The 21,696-nt window shown below is 40.2% G+C and overlaps 1 protein-coding gene across 1 annotated transcript in view; it reads right to left on the bottom strand.

Moving 5' to 3' along the window:
• Window positions 1–16,170, bottom strand: part of NXPH2 (neurexophilin 2) — a 114,137-nt gene extending 97,967 nt beyond the window's left edge. Inside the window, exon 1 of the mRNA XM_059166754.1 lies at window positions 15,433–16,170. Coding sequence (XP_059022737.1) covers window positions 15,433–15,483 — 51 coding nt within the window. The 5' untranslated portion in view covers window positions 15,484–16,170. The remainder of the gene's footprint in view (window positions 1–15,432) is intronic.
• Window positions 16,171–21,696: the final 5,526 nt, after the last annotated feature.

The raw sequence follows: 21,696 nt of genomic DNA on the forward strand, positions 1-21,696 counted from the left end.
TCTACTAAGAGGGAAATCTTATCCAAGAGGGCAATATCAGAGGAATTACTTATCCATTTGCCTTATAAATGAAAATTAATAGAGGTGGGTACCCTGGGCAGAGTGTCTGACAGAGCTGCACTCAAAAACAGTTTGAATTGAACTGACCTGAAGAAAACTGAACTGAAGGAAACTGAGATGGGGTTAAAAGAAAAAAAAAAGTGTTAAGAAATTAGGTCTATGCAACATGTTGATCCCTTCCCAATAGCGCAAAGATAGAGTATTTAATTGGCAGAGGCCAAAGAGGTCACGTGGCTCTGCTTCTCACAGCCAGGAATCTCCTACCATGGTGGGCCTCAGTCCCGGAGTGTCTGTCCTCCAGGACACATTGGTCAGTTTCTGGAGATATTCTTGGTTGTCACAGCTGGGAGAGTGTGCTACTGGCATCTAGTGGGTAGAGGCTAGGGATGCTGCTGAACATCCTACAATGCCCAGAGCAGCCCCATTTTCACTACCCCAACCCTTCACTCAAGTAATTACTTGGCCCAAAATGTCAATAGTGCTGAGGTTGGGAAACCCTGCCCTATGGCAAGACCCAAGAGATGACCTCTGCTTACCCCTTTTTTCAAATCCTTTATTGAGGCATGATGGACATACAAAAAGCTATACATTTATCACATATACACTTGGAGATAAGTATTCACTCATGAAAATATCACCACAATCTATGCTATTAACATACCCATCACATCCCTGTGTAAGCACACATTACCTCACATGCATGTCTTTACAACTGCTCACTTTACGAAGAAGACCTCCCTTATTTTGAAATTCATAGTGATAATATTTGTCAAAAACACTACACAAAAAGAAGTGCACTCATACAATCACATTTGAAGGTCACAATCCCATCTCCTGATGTTAGTATTAAATTTAGTATTCTAATCTGTTTATATGACAGGAAAAAATAAAAGCGCACTGTAAATAAATTCACATGAGAATTTTTGTTGGTTGTGTTATTTTTAATTCTTCTATTGTTTGGTAGCTTTTAATACTTGAATTCTATTTCTTTTTTTTTTTTTTTAAAGATTTTATTTATTTATTTGACAGAGAGAGATCACAAGCAGGCAGAGAGGCAGGCAGAGAGAGGAGGAAGCAGGCTCCCCACTGAGCAGAGAGCCCGATGCGGGGCTCGATCCCAGGACCCTGGGATCATGACCTGAGCTGAAGGCAGCGGCTTAACCCACTGAGCCACCCAGGTGCCCCTTGAATTCTATTTCTTAATTTTTTTTTAACATTAGACAGCTCCTCTTAACTGCTTCCTATGAAAGATAAGGAAACTGGCATGCTTGCTTATCTTCACCTGTGTCTTCCATTTACCTCCAAATTTTTAAAATATTCTGTTACTTAAGTTCATTAATATTCATTGCAGTTACATTCCATTCTTAGACTATATTTCAATCATTCATGCTTTGTGTGTAAATCCATTCTAAACACTAAAAAACAGCATTTAGAGAACTGAAACGGTTGAAATGGAAATCCCTGTAGAGCCACAGTGTGACTGAACTAGAAAAGGAAACGGAACCCCATACCTTTCCAAGGTCAGAGGCTAATGGATCCTTTTCCAGTTTCCTTCACTTCTGACTCATATTCAGACACCACTATATCCCACATCATCCCCCCGTTCTATATTTCCACTTGCTTGGCTGAGGTATTTCTTTGAAAATTGTTCCATATGGAGTGAGTAGCAATTCCCCTGAGATCCTTGCATGCCCAAGTCATTTTTTATTTTCTCTGCTTTTTCTCTCTCCTTTTTCCTTCATACTTTATAGTTTTGCTATTGGTTCAATACCCCTTTCCTCTCAGAACGATGAAGGCATTATTCCTTTGCTTCCAACATCCAGTGTGGTTAATGAGATGTGTATGTGTGTGTGGGGGGGGGACGTAATCTCGTTTCTCTGAAAACTCTCAGGATTTTCTATTTTCTCCTTCAAGTTCAGAAATTTCACCAGATTTTTATTTCTTTTTAAATCAGCCCCTTCAACACTGTTTTTTGTTGTTGTTGTTGTTTTGTTTGTTTTTAAATTTTTTACTATGTTCCCTCCCCTCACAGTGCCTGTTTCTGGAGCATCTTAACTGGATTTTCTGAATTTGTCTTCTGTGTCTCATCACTGTTAACTCCTATTTCCTATTTTGGTCTTTTGGTTCTGTTGTAGCTGACTTCCTCTTAAGAGTTCACCAGCATGGGTGCCTGGGTGGCTCAGTCATTAGGCGTCTGCCTTCAGCTCAGGTCATGATCGCAGGGCCCTGGGATAGAGTCCTGCATCAGGCACCCTGCTCAGCAGGGAGTCTGCTTCTCCCACTCCTACTCTCCCTGCTTATGTTCCCTCTCTCTCTCCATCAAACAAATAAGTAAATAAATAAAAAATCTTAAAAAAAAAAAAAAAAGAAAAAGTAAAAAGAGTTCACCAGCATAAACTTTAGCCCTGCTCTTTTCAATCTTCTCCTCAACTTCTAAATTTCATCTGTTATACGTTTCATTTTCAGGAATTCTTTTTCATTGAGTAATTGATCTTTCTTCATAGCAGTCTATTCTTATTTTCAGGATGCAATAACCTCTTGAGTTTCTGAGAATACTAATTAGGAATCCTTCAAATTGAAATCTATCCACTATATTATTTGTTTCCTGCAGGGTAGCTCCTCTTCTTCCTCCTCCTCCTCCTTTTTGTCAATGATTTCTCTTAAATGTCTGGTGATCTGTGGTTTTTTAAATCTATGAGTCAAAAAAAATCACACTAATCAAGATGAAGAGCTGTAGGAGTTTGGGTCTCCTCCTCTGATAGAGTTCTTCCTTTAGCAGGAGTTCCGATCACAAGCTCTCTCTAATGGGAACACGGAGTGTTGATTCCTTAGGATGTGTAGAACTGTTGGTCTAAGCAGCCCAACTTTTTCAAGTCTACCAGACGCTCTTAACCTGAACATGACATCCTAAATGAAGCAAAAGAAGGACTGGAGGAAAAAAAAAAAAAAAGTTGGCATTTATTCATCCTTTTGTCTAAATGATACTTTCCTGATACCCAGATCCTTGATTCTGCTCTAGACATGCCTGGTTCTACAAATTTTCCCGTGAGTTGCCCTGTTCTCATGAATTTCTTCTCTGCTTAAGTTTGTCAGAGTCAGCTTCCGTTGCTTGCATACCAAGAAGCTAAGATGTTGCCGATGGAAAGGAACGCTGATCTTTTTTAAGCTAATACTAGGTACTAGGCATTTTACATTTTTTAGACAATCATCACAACTTTATGAAATAGCTATAATTGACATTATTTTATGAAGAAACTGACATTGAGTAGACGTATTGGCTTGTCCAAGATGCCAAAGAAAGCACTGAATCCAAATCATTCTGTCATCAAAACCTAAGCTTTCCCTCTACTCTAAAGGATCCATAGAGTATTAAGGATGCAGACCTGGCTGCAGTTTGTAGCATGTGATGAATATTGGACAAGTGATTAAAGGCTAGAAACCCAGGCCAAAAAAACTTAGATACCACATGTTAGGAAAACGGGAATCACAATCTCATTCTTAAAAGTAGAATGACAGGGACACCTGGGTGGGTCAGTTGGTTAAGTGTCTGCCTTTGGCTAGGATCATGATTCCAGGGTCCTGGGATCAAGCCCCAATGTTGGACCCCCTCTTCAGCAAGGAGTCTGCTTCTCCCTCTCCCTCTGGCCCCTGTTCATGTGCTCTCTCTCTCTCTCTCACTCACTCTGTCTCTCAAATAAATAAAATCTTAAAAAAAAAAAGTTGAGTGATACAGTAAATTCAAAGAGGATTTAAGAAAGCTGATTCTATGGCATGTGGAATGAATTTAGAAGGCTTGTTTTGGAATAAAGTAGACCAGCTAGAAGCTGCTGTAGTGATGAAATGGCACCAGGTGGAGAGGAAGAGACAGTTTACAGAAGGATTTGGAAGGAAATTTCGTAGGATTTTGTGACTGAATGGATATTGTAGGGGATGAAGAAAAATGAGCCAAAAACGACTAAAAGATTTCCAGTTGCAATGGGGAAAGCTGAGTGAATGTATTTACCTTGCCTCCCTCCCAGATTTCCCACGACATGAACTAGGAATGCAAAAACAAGAATGAATGCATAGTGGTGCTAGAAAGAGGAAAGGAGGCCAAGAGTCCACAAGATGTGAGAGCCTCGAGAGGAAGGAAAGAAGAGTGGATCAGAATGATGCAAAAGCCAGATGTGCTGAATAGCCCGTAATCAATGACAAAGGAGAACAACACCTGAGCAGTAAGCTGGGGTTTACTCCCAACCACCCCTCCCCATCGCTCCCACCCACGAATACCCTCTTCCCACCACCAAGCTCAGCCTAGGGGGAGCTGGGAGCTCACACAGGTACCAGGGCTGTTCCCAGAAGGCTGCAATGTCTGTCCAGTGAGCAGAAAGAGGGCTGAGGCTCTAGATGCTCACCCTTTAACGTGAGGCTTCATTCATCTTGGACAGCTTACAGAATTAACTCTGGAATCTGCCACAGAAAGTTTCTAGTTACAGCCATAGATCTACAAAAAGAATGAAGGCCGTCCCCCAGCAACGGCTGTTCCGAAACACACAAACTTGGTTGGGGCAGGAGGATCGGGGGGATTTGGTGTAAATTCACAGATATGAAGTTAATTTTTAACAATTAAAGTAATAGCGTATATGATATTACACTAAGTAAATTTGAAGATGTGCAAAGATGCATACTTTTCTTTTAAAATAACAAAAGGGACTCAATAAAATTTTTAAGAAAAAAAATCTGAGGGGATAAGTAGTCATAATGGCAATTAAATGTTTCCAATAGATCTCTCCTGAAACAAAAAGCCTCAAGTAGATTAAAATGATTCCCAACAACCTTCCAAGGCAGAAGCAGTTCTCATCTTAATTTCTCCCAGAACTAAGGAAAAAAAAAAGAAGTCTTTCTAATTATGATCTTAGAATAATCCTGATGTAAAACCACTTTTGTTATATTTTACTTATGTATTATTATCAATGTTCCTAAATAAAATACTAAGAAGATAAAAACACATGTACCAGTATATTAAAATATAGATCATTTAACTTGGTTTAAACAGCTTAATATTGGGAAAATTTTAGGAAAAATATTGGGAAAATTATGTTATATAAGTAAGAAATACATGGAGGTTAGCATTTTAAAAATATATGATCATTTTGAAGGATGCTAAAAACATATTTGAAATCGACCTCTGAGATCAACAATTTTTTTAATGTAAAATATAAAAGTATATTCTTAACTTGATAAATTACCAGAAGCTAAAAGTAAACATATTGAGTGAAGTGTTCACTGACGCTGGAAATACAAGAACTCTTTCTTTCCCAGTGTTAGTCAACAGTATTCTGAAGGTTTTACTCAATACACTAGGAGAATAGATTTTAACTCAAGAGGCATCAATGTTTACTAAAGAGACAAATGTCAGATTATTTATAGGTAATAAAATTATCTATATGTAAAATCCAGGAGAATCAAATTAAAGGATTATTAAAAAGAATCTAGTTCAGAAATAGAACTCATACAAACATAAATACACTAAAATAAATATCTTTCCTTCTATGCCAGCAAAAAATAATTTTAAAATGTCAGGCATAGAAACAGTATCCACAACAACCCCATAATGTATAAAATATCCAAGGAGTAATAAAATAAACAACAAGGGCGCCTGGGTAGCTCAGTCCTTAAGCGTCTCCCTTCAGCTCAGGTCATGATCCCCGAGCCCTGGGATCAGGTCCCACATTGGGCTCCCTGTTCAGTGAGAGCCTGCTTCTCCCTCTCCCCCTCCCCCTGCTTGTGTTCCCTCTCTCCATGTATCTCTCTCTGTCAGATACATAAATAAAATCTTTAAAAATATATATATAAATAAAATAAAATAAACAACAATTGTGCAAGAGCAATATAAAAGACATAAATTTAAAGCTGTAGAAAAAAAGAATGGAAAAATTAAGAAAATTAATAAGAATAAGAAATACAATGGTTAAATATGAAAACACACTTCACCTTCACTATAAACAATGAAGTTCTTTCCTCTAATAGATTGGAAAAGTTAAAAAAAAGAGAAAACACTATCCAGATAGGAATGCACATGTGCCAATACACTGTGTGTGGTACTCTATTTTGGTATTGTTAGGGGACAATTAGGGGACAATTTATATTTATCAAAAATCATATTGTACATTCCCAGCATTGAACCAGAATTTTCAACTCTAGGAATTCATTTTACATATTTACAAGTATATACAAAAACTTCAAAACAGTTAAAATATTAATAAGGGATTGATCAAATACATTAATGGTATGTCAATGCTATGAAATACTATGAATCCTCAAAAATATAAGCTGTTCTATATTATATAAAAATGGCCATAATATATATTCTATAACAAAAATGTTATAGCACATTATGTTGTGTTGATATAATTATGATAAAAGCATACATATCCATAATTTCTGGAAAAATACACATTAAATTATTCATAGTGATTATCTCTTACTGTGAGATGGCAGAAAGGAATGAGAATACCTATTTTAAAAGTTTCTGAATATTTAAAAAAAAAATTTAAACAGAAATCTTAGGTCGGTTTCCCCAGAAGCAGACCCTGAACCAGTGTTTGAATGCGAGTGATTTCTAATGAAGAGGTTCCAGGGAAGTCTGGTAAGAGCGTGGAGCTGCAGGTCAGAGAGTGGAAGGAAGCCATAGAAATGTATGATGTCAGGCAAAATCCACTTGAGGTAGATTCAACCTGCTGCCTTAAAGGAAACTCTGGAATATTCCGCCAAGTCTCCAAGCAAGACAACTCTGGCACCTGTGAGTCATTTGTTAAAAGCTGGCTGAAGGGGGAGGGAAGAGAACAGAAGGACATTCTGACTCTGAGTGCTTCCTGGCAAGGTGCATCCAACACCAGCACCTGGGGGTACTTCTTTGCAGGAGATTTACCGTTGCCCAGAGTTAGAATGGAAATCAAAAAGTGGAGGGGAGGGGGTTGTGCATAGAAATGTTAAAAAGAGATCCAAAGAGATCAGGATGGAGAGTCAATAATATACTACCTTTACAAATGTAAGAAAGGGAAGAGAAAACAAGAGGAAGTTTGCTACTGCTAAAGAACAATCATATACGGATGCTCCCAAGTTCTGCACAAGGGTAAGTACCTACTATGTAGCCGGGCCCCATCCCCCAGGCTCCTTCTCACATTGCGACCTTCTCCTTAGACACCTGGGATTAAGTGGCCCTTAATAGAAATTAAGACCGTTTGCTCTCTTCCTGTTCATCTTTTTCATCTCAAGTGGTGCAGGTTGAGATCTTGAGAAATTAGAGGAACTCTTAGATCCTCGGTTGATCATAACTGGAGCTACATTTACTGGCCAAAGTACTTGGCAAACTGGACTCTGGGAGATTAAATTCTAAATGGAACTGCTGACCAAAGGACATGATCCAAGAACCTGTTTGTTGTGTTTACCTTCTTTGACTTTATGACAAACTTGTTTAAAACTTTCCTAAAATGAATGAGTTGAGGTTTCTACCTCAGCATGGACACTGAACAGAGTGAGGCATTCTGGAGGTCAAAGTCAGATCTCATGACCTTCTGCTGTGAGTGGATACTGCCCTGACCTTTTAGCTGAACTATCTTTTTCTGGTCTACATCCCATTTCTGAAACCTTCAACGCTTTTGTTTCTTCATCTGCAAAGTGGATGCACTAAAGTCATTACTGTTCTGCTTACCTTTCACAGCTGATGCGAAGATAAAACACAGGATCACATATGGGAAAAGAATCTAGTAAACCATGTAGCGCTTTATACCGAGTCACTTGTCTCCACAGTCTGAACACAAAGATACCAGACATTAAAAAGGGGGAGGTTGTGACTAGAAGATCTGAACCCATGAATATTAGAAGGCACTTGTTCAGGAAAGATGTGACTTTGAACATGGTGAGTGGGTGTGAGTTGGTAATAAAACATCCGAGTCAAAATGAACAGGGAGCTATGGAGATATGGTCTTGGAGTCTGAAGAGCAGGTCAGGGACCGAGGTGCAAATTTGGGAGTCATCGACATGCGATTAACAGGTGAATTCACAGTTATGGAAAACACACGTTTGAAAACTTCACCTCCCTTTCTTTTTTACTGATCCCAATTGTCTTCTGTTTGGGTTATTAAAAGTAAGACTTTGTTAATAAAAATGATTGTTATCACTACTGCAAAAGGTTAAATAGTTCTTTAGAGTCCCTATTCTCTTATTGTATACATTATCCATTCAAAATGTCATGCGATTGTCATACTCAATCGAACACTTTCAGTAGTTAAGTCTGTACATATAAACGAGGGGTAGAATTCTGGAATGGGAATCACATGGACTTTATATAAATTAAACATGCGGTCTCCCTCTGCAAATAATCTAGACTATTTCTTAAGTTACTATTGTGAATGAATAAATATACATCTATGTAACTTAAGGTAAAACTGATAAGGTTTTTATATTGTCAGTATTATACTACAATGCTTGAAAGTCATAATCTTGCATATTCTTACATGAAGAGAATTAAACAAGTGTTTTTATGACCATAAACTTACCTTATCTGGCCCAAACAGTAATATCACAATGTCAGGGTTCTTTTTTCTTTTTTTTTTTTTATTTGACAGAGAGAGATCACAAGTAGGCAGAGAGGCAGGTAGAGAGAAAGGGGGAAGCAGGCTCCCTGCTGAGCAGAGAGCCCAATGCAGGGCTTGATGGATCCCAGAACCCCAGGGTCATGACCTCAGCCAAAGGCAGAGGCTTAACCCACTGAGCCACCCAGGTGCCCCGTCAGGGTTCATTTTTAAAGACATTTACATTGTTTAATATGTAATTGGAGTGAACCCCAGGACTAGTAGATCTGTTTCAGATGGCTCGTTTCCTAATGTTAAGACCACTAACATTTTCTCCACCTTTGATAGGGTCTCACATGCCAGTTCTTTGTTGGTTTTCTTTTAAAATTTCCATACCATTTACATCTAAATTCCTGAAAACTTTTTAGTTAGTTAAAACTATTTCTGATTTAAATAGGCTGGATTCTACTGAGGTGTACAAAAGTCACATGATCATTTTCTGGTTGAAGTACAGTATTACAGCGTTACGTTGTTTATCTTAATTATTAGAATTTAACTCAGCATCAATTTACTTTTATTTAAATTAAAGCAATAACAGGATTTTCGTAGTTTACAATTTAAAAATAGTATAGATGAGGAAAAAAGCCTGAATACACCATTTTAATTTAAATTTTATTGATTTTGTGATTATATGGGTTAAATAAATGTTCATCAATTCCCTTTGCCTACTTTCACTAATTTTCTCTTCCCATAAACAGTGATAACATTAATCAATCTTGCAGTGTTTTAAATCTACTTCTAAATACACATATCATTTGTGATGTGGCTACACAGCATAAACTCCACGTAAAACTTATCTTTAAAACAATTATGTTTGTGTAAAGACATACTTTAAATTTTACAGTAATTAAAGATGTAATTCATAAAAAGAAAAATCCAGAAACACTGTTACCATATGATAAAAAGGAAAGTGATGCAAGAAAGCACTTTTCATCCACTTTATCATTAATGACTTCATTTATAGATGAAGGGTTGAGGTTGTTAAGGGACTTGCACAAGACACATACACACAAATGTGTGGGCAACATCCACACACTCACACTCTCAGAGCAGTCCTACTCTGCTTACTGGTACATCCCCAATGTCTCCTGTCGTCTCGGTGTGGTTGTCTGGGTCAAAACAGCCAGTCAGTCAATATTTGTTGAGTGTGCAATTTATTTAAAAATGGAACATTGTTGGGGCGCCTGGGTGGCTCAGTGGGTTAAGCCGCTGCCTTCGGCTCAGGTCATGATCTCGGGGTCCTGGGATCGAGTCCCGCATCGGGCTCTCTGCTCAGCAGGGAGCCTGCTCCCTCCTCTCTCTCTCTCTGCCTGCCTCTCTGCCTACTTTGTGATCTCTCTCTGTCAAATAAATAAATAAATAATCTTAAAAAAAAAAAATGGAACATTGTTCATTCCAATACACAAATGGAGACATTTAAAATGCCCCTCTTGATCTTATAGTTTTATTGGGAGAACAGAACATGATAAATGTATGGAAGAAACTTGAAAATAGTAAGTACGTGCACCTTTAAGACAGCATTATTATTGTAATTTAAGTATACAAAACTTCCCTTGTCCCTTATCGTACATCCATAAATCAAGGACAGACAAAATTGATAAGAACGGCAAGTTTAAAGACATTATTTTAACTTCTTAAATGATCTGACAAAGAAAAAAGGAAAATACGATTTGTAGCTTTTGGGTTTAGATAATGACATTTTAATTTTTAATGGTCATTCTACAAAGAAACAGAATCCCTTATTATATACTGATCTTATAGCACAATGAACCAAACAGTTGTTTGAAGGTTTTTAATCTAGATTTTCATAAATTAAAAATAACCTAAAATGAACGTTTTCAATCATATCTTAGAATTCCTTCTATAATATGAAAATCTATGCTGTAAATTGTTTTAAATCCTTTTTTTAATGGAATAGGGTTTTGAAATAAGGAATGGAGTTGTATTAACACCATTGGTCATTTCAAAAATAATTTTTGAAAAATCAAGTAGATTGTTAGAAAGTAAAAACTCATAAAAATAATCATTAGGGCATCTGATTTTGGCACGGTAAAAAACACTTATGATGAAATAGTGTTTCAAAGTCTTACAACAGTGCAATAAATGGGTTAATTGGGAAAGGATTATTTAAAATAATTTAAACATTATAATGTCTATACCAGACTAATACAGAAATTAGTTTGTTAAATCATGGTCTTCCGTACTGTACGAATACTGTGAGAGTAACCTCACATGGATGAGTGCTCAAGATCATTTGGACCAATTTTTTAAAGCAGCTTTAAAATAATTGACTCCCAGATCAAGATATTAAATGCCAACTTCTTACCAGCAATAATGCTTATGGCTAAGATAGAAATGAGATTCTCTACAGAAACGATGACACAGCCCTAACTGTAGGCACTTGAGTGTGCAGCTGTAATTCTTTTTTCAAATCTTACCCAGCAATGCTTCAGGTAAAGGAGTCCACAGAATATGTAAACAGTAAGAGATCGTCTTAGAGCTTTTACAAAATCACAAACCTGTGACACATTTATATTCACCTTTGATTGCTACTACCAAATGTCTAAATCATTCAAAGTGTATTGATTAGCTCTTTAACAGGTAAAAGGTGAACAACATATTATAAAATCAACATTTCTTAATTCATTCGATTTGCAAGAGCTACACATTTTAAGCTGACAATGTCAAACCTCTAAAAGGTTTTCCAAAAAGCCTTCTGCCTTATTGAGCATTTTGATCACTAATCAAAAACAATACAAAAAGAATCTTAAAGAAAAACAAACAACAACGAAGATTAAGAAAGCTTTTCTTTTCCATTTGGAAATCTATTAAGCTATAAAATAAGTTCCCAAGAGGAGTCAATCTCCTATGTGGAAGGCATTTAAAACTGAACCAGATAACATAAATCTCAGAATAGGCCAAGGGAACACAACATGCACGGAGAGATGAATGGCGAGAATAGAGGATTTAGCTGTCTAATCCTAATTCTCATTTTTAAGAACGTCTAAGATAATGGTGTTTTTAATGAGGAATTAATTGTAATGCCCCGTCAACTCTTAAATCGTAGCCATGATATTGCAGTATTTTTACGGCTGTGCGTTATCATCATCTCGCCAAGAGACTATTGATCCTACACTAGAAAATACTGTTTTGATGTTTATTGATCAGAACTGTATGAGGGAAATTACGATTTTTGAATGGAAGACAGTCATGAGTTACCACTTTTTGTAAATACGGAGCTGAGAATAATATATGTTATGAATATCATAGTAAACAAGGAGCTGAGAATAATGTATGTTATGAATATCATAGTAAACAAATCCTAAAATTACTAATTTATTAAAAGATAAACAAAGGAAGTTCATGTGGGAAGACACTACACAATGAGGATAAACTTAAAATTATAACACCTTTCCTCACAAGGGTTCTGATTTTATAGAATTCTAAAAATTTGCTATCTTACATCACTTCTAATTTATATTTTACTTTGTAAAATCATTGTAACACAGAAAAACAAGATGAAATGTATGACAAACTTATTTTAAAAATCATCACTGAATTTTAACTTAAACTCAAGCTAATAATCTATTTAAATTCAAATTTAATCTTTTACAATCTGCATTTTACTTAAAGGCAAAAATCACACTTATTATGAGTCCTAAATTATCATGTAAATCTGTAAGAAATTGTCATCTGGAGAAGTCTTTACTTTGCATCATGTCAGGAAATAACACTCATTATATTATAATATTAATTTCAAATGCTAATTTTCTCATCATTAGATGGCAGAAAAGAAATAATGTGTTGTTAATACAATAATAAAGAATGGTTGCTGAATAAGGATTTCAGAAAAAATAATACATTCAGGATTGATATTTAAATTTTGCAACTGCCTAGCAATCCTATTAATTAGGTGAGCAATCTATCTGTTAAAACACTGGACGCAGGAAGGAGAACTGGACAAGGGCAGCTAATACGCACGTACTTCATAGGCTACCTGCAATATTTACCAATTCATCCGACTGTTTTCTTACAAATTTTAAGTATTACAAAAACAAGTAAAAACATTCTAGTTATTGTACCAGTATCATGTGGTTATTTGGACCCATTGACTTATTTGGACCCAATTCCATGTGACTGTTTTCGATGAAACAGACCATTTTCTTAAAATTCCATTTCAAAATCCCCAAATGAATCCACTACTGTTTTAAAATACTTAGCGTGTTTTAAAAAGTACATTCTTCAGGTTGCCCAGGTGGTTGAAAAAATGAAATTTAATTCCAGCAATAATCCAACCTTGCCCCCACTTCTGCACTCCCCCCATGGCAGATCTACTAAATACAACTATGTCTAGTTCCTAGAAATTTAAAAGTCCAGTTTCACATCTAGAAAACACTTTATCCACTTGCTGTTGGGACTGAGCAAGTAAGTCCAATATCAGCTTGGAAAAGGTAGAATAAAACTGCGAGTCATCCAAAGGGTCCAGTTATGACCTGCCCTCCTTGATACCTGCCAGGGTGGGGTACATGGTGGGCCTGGGGAAGGTTTCATTTAGGTTTACCTTCCTCAGTCACTCTGTTTTCAGCTCACATCCTAACCCCCTTGTGTTGTGTGGCTGGAAACAGCTCTAAGAATGTGGAGAATGTAAACAGCCTTTTATTGTTCAAAAGGATGGCAGAGTAAGGAATGTGTGCTTATCACACAGCTGCAGCTCACACCTCACTTACCATGATAAAGTGCTCCAGGAAAAAAAACATTACAACCCAAGCACAATCCAAAAACGGATTAGAATTTGACATAAGCTTCCTTAAAAATGAATCAATCAATCCATGCTGTAATATTAGAATCTAGCTCTTAAGGAGGGTATATAATCCCTTCAAGATGTATTTCCTATTTCTTATTGACTCTGGTGGTGTGAAAAAAAAAATGTAACATTTCCAATACGGTGGCTGATGGGAGAACTTTTTCCCATCATATGCCCAAATATATTTCCTCATCTTTAAGAGTCTTACACAGTGGAACAGATACACAGTTCATGATCACTGAATGCAAAATTAAATTAACTAAGAGATTCATGAAGATATCCTGGAAATCTTACTTAAGTACCTGATTTCTCTAGGCCTTTGGAGTTTTATTTATATACACCATACAAATGCTGCTGGTTAGACCATCATTTATTGGAATCCAGCTTAAACATTTTAAAAAAGCAAGTGATACTAAAGTCTAATGTGGCATATATGTTGCATGCACAATGCCTTAGATGCAAAATTTATTTTAATATGCAATACTGTATATAGGCAGGATGTGATGGCTCCATGAAGGACATTTGAAAACATCACTGCATTTTCTTCTTGATGTCACTGAAGAATTTCTTACCCAATGCTGTGCAAGTAAAGCTAATCTCTGTTGTAACCAGAATGGACAGGCCTTTCCTTATCCTCTCCCCTTCACTAAGACCTTTTAGAATCCCTTCCATCCTCAAAATGTGCAAGTACTTCGGCATCTACAGTATCACACATCTCACAGAGAAACTTTCTTAAGTTAGTTATCTTTCCCTCTAAAAGGAAATAATAGAGAAAGAGAAAAGAGAAAGAGAAGAGAAGAGAGGAGAAAAGGAGAGATGAATCATTCTCTGAGAGCTTGGTTTCCTTAACCTTGTTTTAACAGCCCAGAGCTAACTGAGCAAAATCTTAAGTGTAAAGACCAAAGAAGCCGTGGAACCTGGAGAAAACCCTTAACAGCACTGTATCAAGGTTAAGTGCCTATAGAACAATTGAAATCCACAGGCGAAAGCAGTCCCTTTCTCTATTTTACTTTAAAAGTTGTCTTCTGGAAGGTTTTACTTGGGATCTTCCTTAAGTATAATTAACTAACAGTATATATATATATATATATATATATATATATATATATATATATATATATATATATATTATGGAGGCATATTTCGGAAGGAGGAGAGCGCGGCGCCACGCGGGAAAACCAGGGAGAGAAGATAGTTAAAGGACTAACAGTCACCTAACACCAACAGTTCTCGCCGGAGAACCCTGAACCACTCTCTAACGGCCTTCATATTCCTCAGAGCCCCCTCAGACAGACGAGGTGGGAGAGGTCTTTGGCAGCAAACTGCTTACCAGATTCCCGAGAGGGGGCTCCAGCGTGGAGTTGGGCGTGAAAGTTATATCCCGCAACCCCACCGGCGCAAAGCCCCATCCCAGTCCCCTGAGCCAGACGGAAAACGAAGACAAATCCAATCTCCCCCCGATTCCCAAATCTGTCTTTTGCCTAAGTTTCCCCTAGCAAGGAGCTACTAACTGACACTGAGAACAAGGATGCACGATGCTCGGTTTGAAAGGAGTGTCTGCAGGCATCCGGGCAAAATACCATGTGAAACACAAAAACCACCAAGCCCCTCAAACTCTGGCCTGGAGGCAAATCTTGCGGATCATCCTCATCGTACCCCTCTACTCTCATCCCCTCTCGCATATTCTTCCCCGGTCACTTTCTGCCTACTTTACCCCAGCCCTCAAGTCCCAATCCTTGCTAAACCCTCCAAACGCCTCTAGGTCCCCCTGTTAAATTCCGCGATTCTTCCCCTCCAACCCCTAAAGCAACCCCAAACTCCTTCCACCCCGCGTGCTCCCAGACCCGAGGTCCCGTGCAACCTCAGTCTCCGCTTCTGAGTCGGCCACGGACGCGGTTTTCCCGCCGAAACGCGTCCCCCGCGCGCTAGGCGCGCGGCGAGCCGGACACTCACCAGCTGCAGCAAGCCGGGGACCACGACGAAGGGCAGCGGCCGCAGGCGCATGGTGCCGGCTGGCGCGGCGTCTCACGAGCTGCGCGCCCTCGCCTGCCTCTCGCGCATCTCCACTTCGAGGGGCAGGACTGAGGACGCCAGGGACACCGCGCGGCGCTTTCCTCCCGGAATCCGAGCGCAGCGCCGCGCCGCGCGGACCCGGTGCGCGGGCGGGGAAGGGGGAGGGCGGGCTGGCGGGAGGTGCTTCTGGGGCCCCCCGCGCGCCCCTCCTTGTTGGGGGCCTGGAAAAGAGCGCGCTGTGCCGCTCGAGACCCGCACGCTGAGCGGGGCTTCAGGGGCGCCCGAGGCTCCGGCGTTCCGGAGTCGGGGTGAGCGCGGGGGACGCCCGCGGGCTGGAGGCAGTGGCTCGGGCGCTTTGGTGCCGGGTTCCCGCTCCAGGCTGCTCTAGTGATCCGGACCCGCGGTGCGGCTGCCCGACAGAGCTCAGCGCTCCCTGGAGTCCGGAGGAAGGCCCGGAGCCTTCTCTGTCCCCGTCCCCGCCCAGCGGAGAGCCGGTCCGGTGACTCGGCTGGGCCAGCCGCCCTACCCACTGACCCGCTCCCGTTTTACTGGGGAGGTAAGGGCGGGGAGGAGTCTCCCTACAAGGATGCAAGGAAAAGGGCTCCGGGAGAACACACAAGGAGTTTGGAGGGAAGGCAGCAGGGGTCTGGGCGGGGCGTGGGGGGCAGCGAACAAGAAAGGCTGATGTGGGGAGGTGGAGGTGGAGCTGGAGCCCGGGACGCCCCGGGAGAGCGCCCCACTTCACCTCCGCGCCTAGCTCCAGAGCCTCAAGCGAGGAGTGCAAAGTGTGGCTGGTGTGGCTGAAGGGATTTCTGGAAGTGCGAAATAGTGGGAACCGAGAGGCACCTGGAGGAGAGGGGTAGTGGCAGAACCGTGAGAAACCGAGCTAGGTGTGCGGTGCGGGCTCGACTGGGTTTAAAGATGGTATAGACAGCTGGGTGGCCGGGAGACCGACAGAGCTGGGCCACACAAACCTTCCGCCAGGACGCGGGAAAGAATGGAGAAGACCCGGCAGCAGCTTTACACTCGAGAATCTTGGAGAGGGGTGTCTTTGAGCCACGGAGAGGCTGCAAACTTGCAGCCAGTGAGCCTCACCCCCATGTTAACCACATGGCATTGGAGAGATCCTTAACCTTCAGCTACCTCTGTGCTGGACATTCCAGGAGAAAAGTCAACTGGCAGTGGGCCTCAGCCTCCTCCACTGTTTATGGTGGATGAGAATTTAACCATCCCTCATCAACCCTTTTATTGAGCAGGTGGGAAATTTAAGATCCAGAGAGAATAAAACTACTTTTCCAGGGATGAGTCTCGAAGCAGCTGCTTCAAAAAGAATGAGCAAAATAAGGTTATTTCCTGCTTCCAGAAACGCAAAACTCTTACTTATGGAAGAAAAACATGTTGAGGCAAGGGAGAAGAACTGCAATTGGTTTCCAGTCTTCAAAAAATAAAACAACAAAAATGAAGTTTGGGCTGAAATGTTAGGGGAAATTCCTAGGGGAATTTTAGGAAAACCTTTCTTCTCCGCTTACAACCCACCTCCCATCCTAAAACAGAAATGAAAAAGGAGTCGAAAAGTCTTTGAATGGTCCAGGACCGCGTCTGAAGCAGGGGGGTCTTGCAGGTAGGTTCCAAGAATAGTAGGATTACCTTGGGTGTGCAAGATCCCACCTTTTCACTGGGTGTGCCAAGATTATACAGACGAAGAGAGAGAGTATTCTGGGATCCCAGTGTGACTTTAAAAGCATGTTGTTTCTGAGGCTACAGGTGGGGTATCTCTCTAACATAACTCCATTCTGTGTATGGAGAGAGGAAGGTAAAGGAGGGCCATGTGTTCTTCTTAACCCCTTGCCAAGCCTGACTGGGAGTTCCAGAATCCAGTAGCAAAGGATGCACCAGCTCTGTCCCACTTCTGCTTGTCCTCAGACTCTTACTATTCCATGCAACTGCCTCTTAGACACAATCATTATTTACATATCTAAATCTATAACTCACCTCTTATAGCTAGCCCTCAGGTCCATAAAAATTCTCTCTTCACCAAGGCTTAGAGGCTGCTTCTAGAAAGCTTTTCTATCCTAAAAGCATAAATAAGATCATTTCAAAAATTGGAAGAGATCTCTATGGGTTGATCCTTTTGTCCAACTTTAGGTCCCTGTGTAAGGCTGCATGCTATTTATAGACAGTCTTTGGGAAACAAAAAGGACTAAATGGGGAAGGGTTTGGCAGACATCGAGGAACCCCTTTTTAGAGACATGCTGCTAGAAGAGGAAGGGGAGGGCAAAGGACTTTGCGAGATTTAGATTCATTTAGACTTGGTGTCTGAGCCTCAGCTGACTCATCTATAAAACCAGAAGGTGGGCTCCCTTCCTGACTTAGTAGTTTCTAATTCTGTTATCCTTAACTCTCTAAATGATGAGTGGTTGACTTAACACTCAACTGAAAGAAATAATTAAGCGATTTAATTACTGTAATACTTAACTTTTTAAGGTGGCTCATATTTCTTGGGACATCTCTATACCTTTGTGGACACACCATTTTAAGGGGACCTAAACTTGGAATGTGTCTGAGTAGTACAAAGTATACTCACCAAGGAATACGCTGAAAGGTGTCGAATTCCATGCTAAAAGCTAAGGGACATGAGTGAACTTTTGTATTCCATTGATTGATTAAGGTCTGGTATTACTGTGTTGTTTCTTTTTTTAATAAGGTGACTACTGATAATTTATTCTATTCCGCTGTGCATACTATGGGAAAGTAGGAGAAAGGAAGGAAGGAAAGAAGGAAGGAAAAGAAGGTAGAAAGGACAGAAGAAAGGAGAAGAAACAGGCAGAAAGTAGCATTTAATGTGTTGCTTTGTCCTTCAGAATATACAGTCTAATCAGGAAACACATAATAAACAACACAGTAGACATTACAGGAAAGTGTAAGCTTAAGTGCTACCTCGTACAATTTGAGGGGAGAAAGATCATTCTAAACCAACACAAAAGCTTCATGGCAGAGATGAAATGGGAGCTGGCTCAGTTGCCAAGAATGCCCGAGATGAGTCTATGTGGGAGAAAATGGGAAGAGCCATTCCATGTGGGAGGAAGAGCTTGAGCAAGGCAAAGTGCAGGGACTTCGTATGCCATCACTGATAGATGGACAATAAGTAGAGCAAAGTGGCTGGAGGAAATATGTTGAAGAAAAGTGAGAGGAAAGTTAGGTTATGGGCTAGACAGTGGAGATCTGAGAATGCCAAGCTGAACAGATTAGCTTGATCTGCAGGAAATAAGGAGTCTTACAACTTTTTGGAGGAGGAAGGTCACATCAAGTGGCAAAGATGTACATGAAGGGTGGTCTTGAGAAGGAGGTCACATGATGAGATGGCCATGGTCATTGGAAAGACAAGAATGCAGAGATGTGGGTGCATGAGCTGCTGTAAAGGAACAGTGAGCTGAACTTGGGGTTGGAATATTTTTAAACTTTCCTGGCATATTGGAGGAATTTTTTTTTCTTCACTTTAAACATCACCACTTTCTCTCGTATAGGCAATTTAACAGCTAGAGAATCAGATCATTGCCTTTTCATTTTGCAAGGGTGGTTTTCACAGTGTGAGGGGAGTGAAAATTGTCTTTTCATACAGACAAGTGGCAGAAAGTGGAACCTAACAAATTTTACTGCCATATGACTCCATTGTAGCCTTTCAAACAGGCGACTTACAGGGATGCCAATGCTTTGAGAGCAAATTTGTCAACTTGTTGCTCATCTGGACCATTAACTTTCTTCTTAGGCTTCTCTGTACTTACTTTCTCGCTCTATTGTCCATTGGCACCATCACCAGCACATGGATAAGAACATTCTATGCAGAGTCGCATTTCAGAGTCGCAAGAGATAGTAGACATTAACCAACTTTCTCACTTTATGTTTAAGGAAACAGACACTCCAAGTGTTACGTGACTAGCTGCAGGTCATCGGGAGACGGATCTGAAGCTTGATTCAAGGCCTTCAGCTTCCTATGCGGTGGTGATCTTTCCAATTCATCACTCTGCCTCAGGTCGTTTTCAACTGGCCGGCAGTTATAAAAGTTTTGATGTAGTGAATGAATGAACCTTTAGTTAATAAGAGTTGTGGGAATGATCTATGGATGCTAAAAGCCCCAGAGTCTGTCTTATTATTAGAAAAAGATGTGTGACTGGACTGAGCCTGAAGCATCGATCTGGCAACAATTTTAGAAGAGTGAGACATGGGGAGAATTACAAGGTGTGGGGCTCCTCTGCAGCCCTCAGAAAGTGGGGTTCAGGACTCAGGAATATGGCAGTACCTACCCCAAGGAAAGAGAGAATCCTCGGAGAGCCTTTGGAACTCTTAGACCCCTGTAATAAGCAGGTGGGCTTTTAGTAGCGATTCTTAACAACTTAAAATCTGTTTTAGTTCCCACTCTTGTTGAGTAACTGAATATTATTGAGTCGCTATTTAATAAAATATGATGCCACATGACATTGATTTTAAACCCTGAATGCACATGGAGTCACTGGGGAATTTTAACATCTCTCACATGGGCTTGAGCACTGCTATTTTTCACCCAGTTTTCATTATACAGTCATGGCTGAGAAGTACTAGTCTACCAGAAATGTATTTTCTCCTTCCTTCCTTCTCCCCATTCTCCTTCTGTTTTTCTTCCCTTCCCCCTTCTTCCTTCCTTCTTTCCCCTACAGAATTGTAGCCACCCCTCCAACTTTGGAATGCATTGAGGTTTTAATGGAATATTGTTTGAACCTATTTACATTCTTAGTTACATAGGACTTCCAGGAGAGAACTAGAGATCTGGGGAATTTATAAAAGTTTTATCACATAAACATCTCAGTGGCTCCTGGTTCAGACACAAATCAAAGGATTCCTCTGTAGTGAAATGTTCTTTTCTCCACAGTTGGTGGCCACAACAGTATGTCTTCACCATCTTGTCCATGGATGTTAGAAGGTGCTACCAGGAGTGAGCTGCTGGTTGATGCCACTGTCGGTAGCCAAAAGGAGAGGTAGTGGGGAGATAGGTGACCTGGGGTTCCCAGTGGGTCCTGTGATGGGAGGGCTGCTGGGTAATGAGAACATCAATTCTTACAAGGCAGGAGAGAGCCTCTCCCTGAGTGCTACATCTCACTACATCTCTACAAATAGGAATGATTTTTTTTATAAACCTTTCATTATTGTTCCGTGTATGTTTCCATGCATTGTCCATATATGTTTGATTATTGGACTGAATAAACACCTTTTCCACTTATACATTAAATATGATGGGTATCACAACTAGAAAATCATTTAGCCTGTTTTGAATGTTGCTTCCTAGGTGGTGTGAAGGCAGAAGAACAGAGCATAGAAAGCTAAAATTATAACATCTTGCTTAACCCCTCATAGAAAGATAGATAGATAGATAGATAGATAGATATCCTTATAGATAAGGAAACTGAGGCTCAGAGAGGGAAAGCAATATTCCCAAAGTCATACAGCCAGGCCATGGCCCGAGAACACCAGATCCAGATCAGTTGCTCTTCTGACCAACTATGCTAGGCTTATTTTGGCATGGGATGGAGTGCCTAGCCGATCCACAATGATTAAGAAAGAGACAGCAAAGGAAAAACACACTTGCACAATACTATGTTGGGTAATCAAATGGAAATGTTCCAATTTGAATTGAATGCTTAGGATTCAGAAATCTGGGATGCAGAAAGTTTTGGGAGGACTCCCTCCCCCCTCCATATTAACAAGGCACTCTTGGTTGCTCATGCCCAAACCCAGACTTAAATCAAACAATGACAACAGAAGCCTGTAATGGCTCCCATGAATGGAAGTTCGGAGGTTGAAGGAGTTTCACTCAATTTGAGGCTAGATTTAGAAATTTTTGCACAGAGTATTGGGTTGGCCTTCTTGAGTGTGTAAGGGCATTAAAGTGGGCTGGGGGTAGCAGTTGCAGACAGCTTGAGGTAGGTCTGACCCCTGAGAGGAGGGAATAAAACCAGTCCTCCCAAGAGCTGACTTTTGTAATAGCCTGACACTTGCGACCACCTCCAATTTTCTGCAGAAGGAAACTGAAGTTGTTTCTTTAGTTTCCTCACTGATTCTTTTCAGATGTCTTTTTTTTTTTTTTTTTCTTTTTTCTTAACATGGTCTTTTCTTGCTCCAAAGTGCCTCCAGTTTTCTCTGGTAGATATCTGAATGACTCTCAGCTCCTAACTG

Source organism: Mustela lutreola, chromosome 3, assembly GCF_030435805.1.
Source record: "Mustela lutreola isolate mMusLut2 chromosome 3, mMusLut2.pri, whole genome shotgun sequence".
NCBI classification, from domain to species: Eukaryota; Metazoa; Chordata; class Mammalia; order Carnivora; family Mustelidae; genus Mustela; species Mustela lutreola.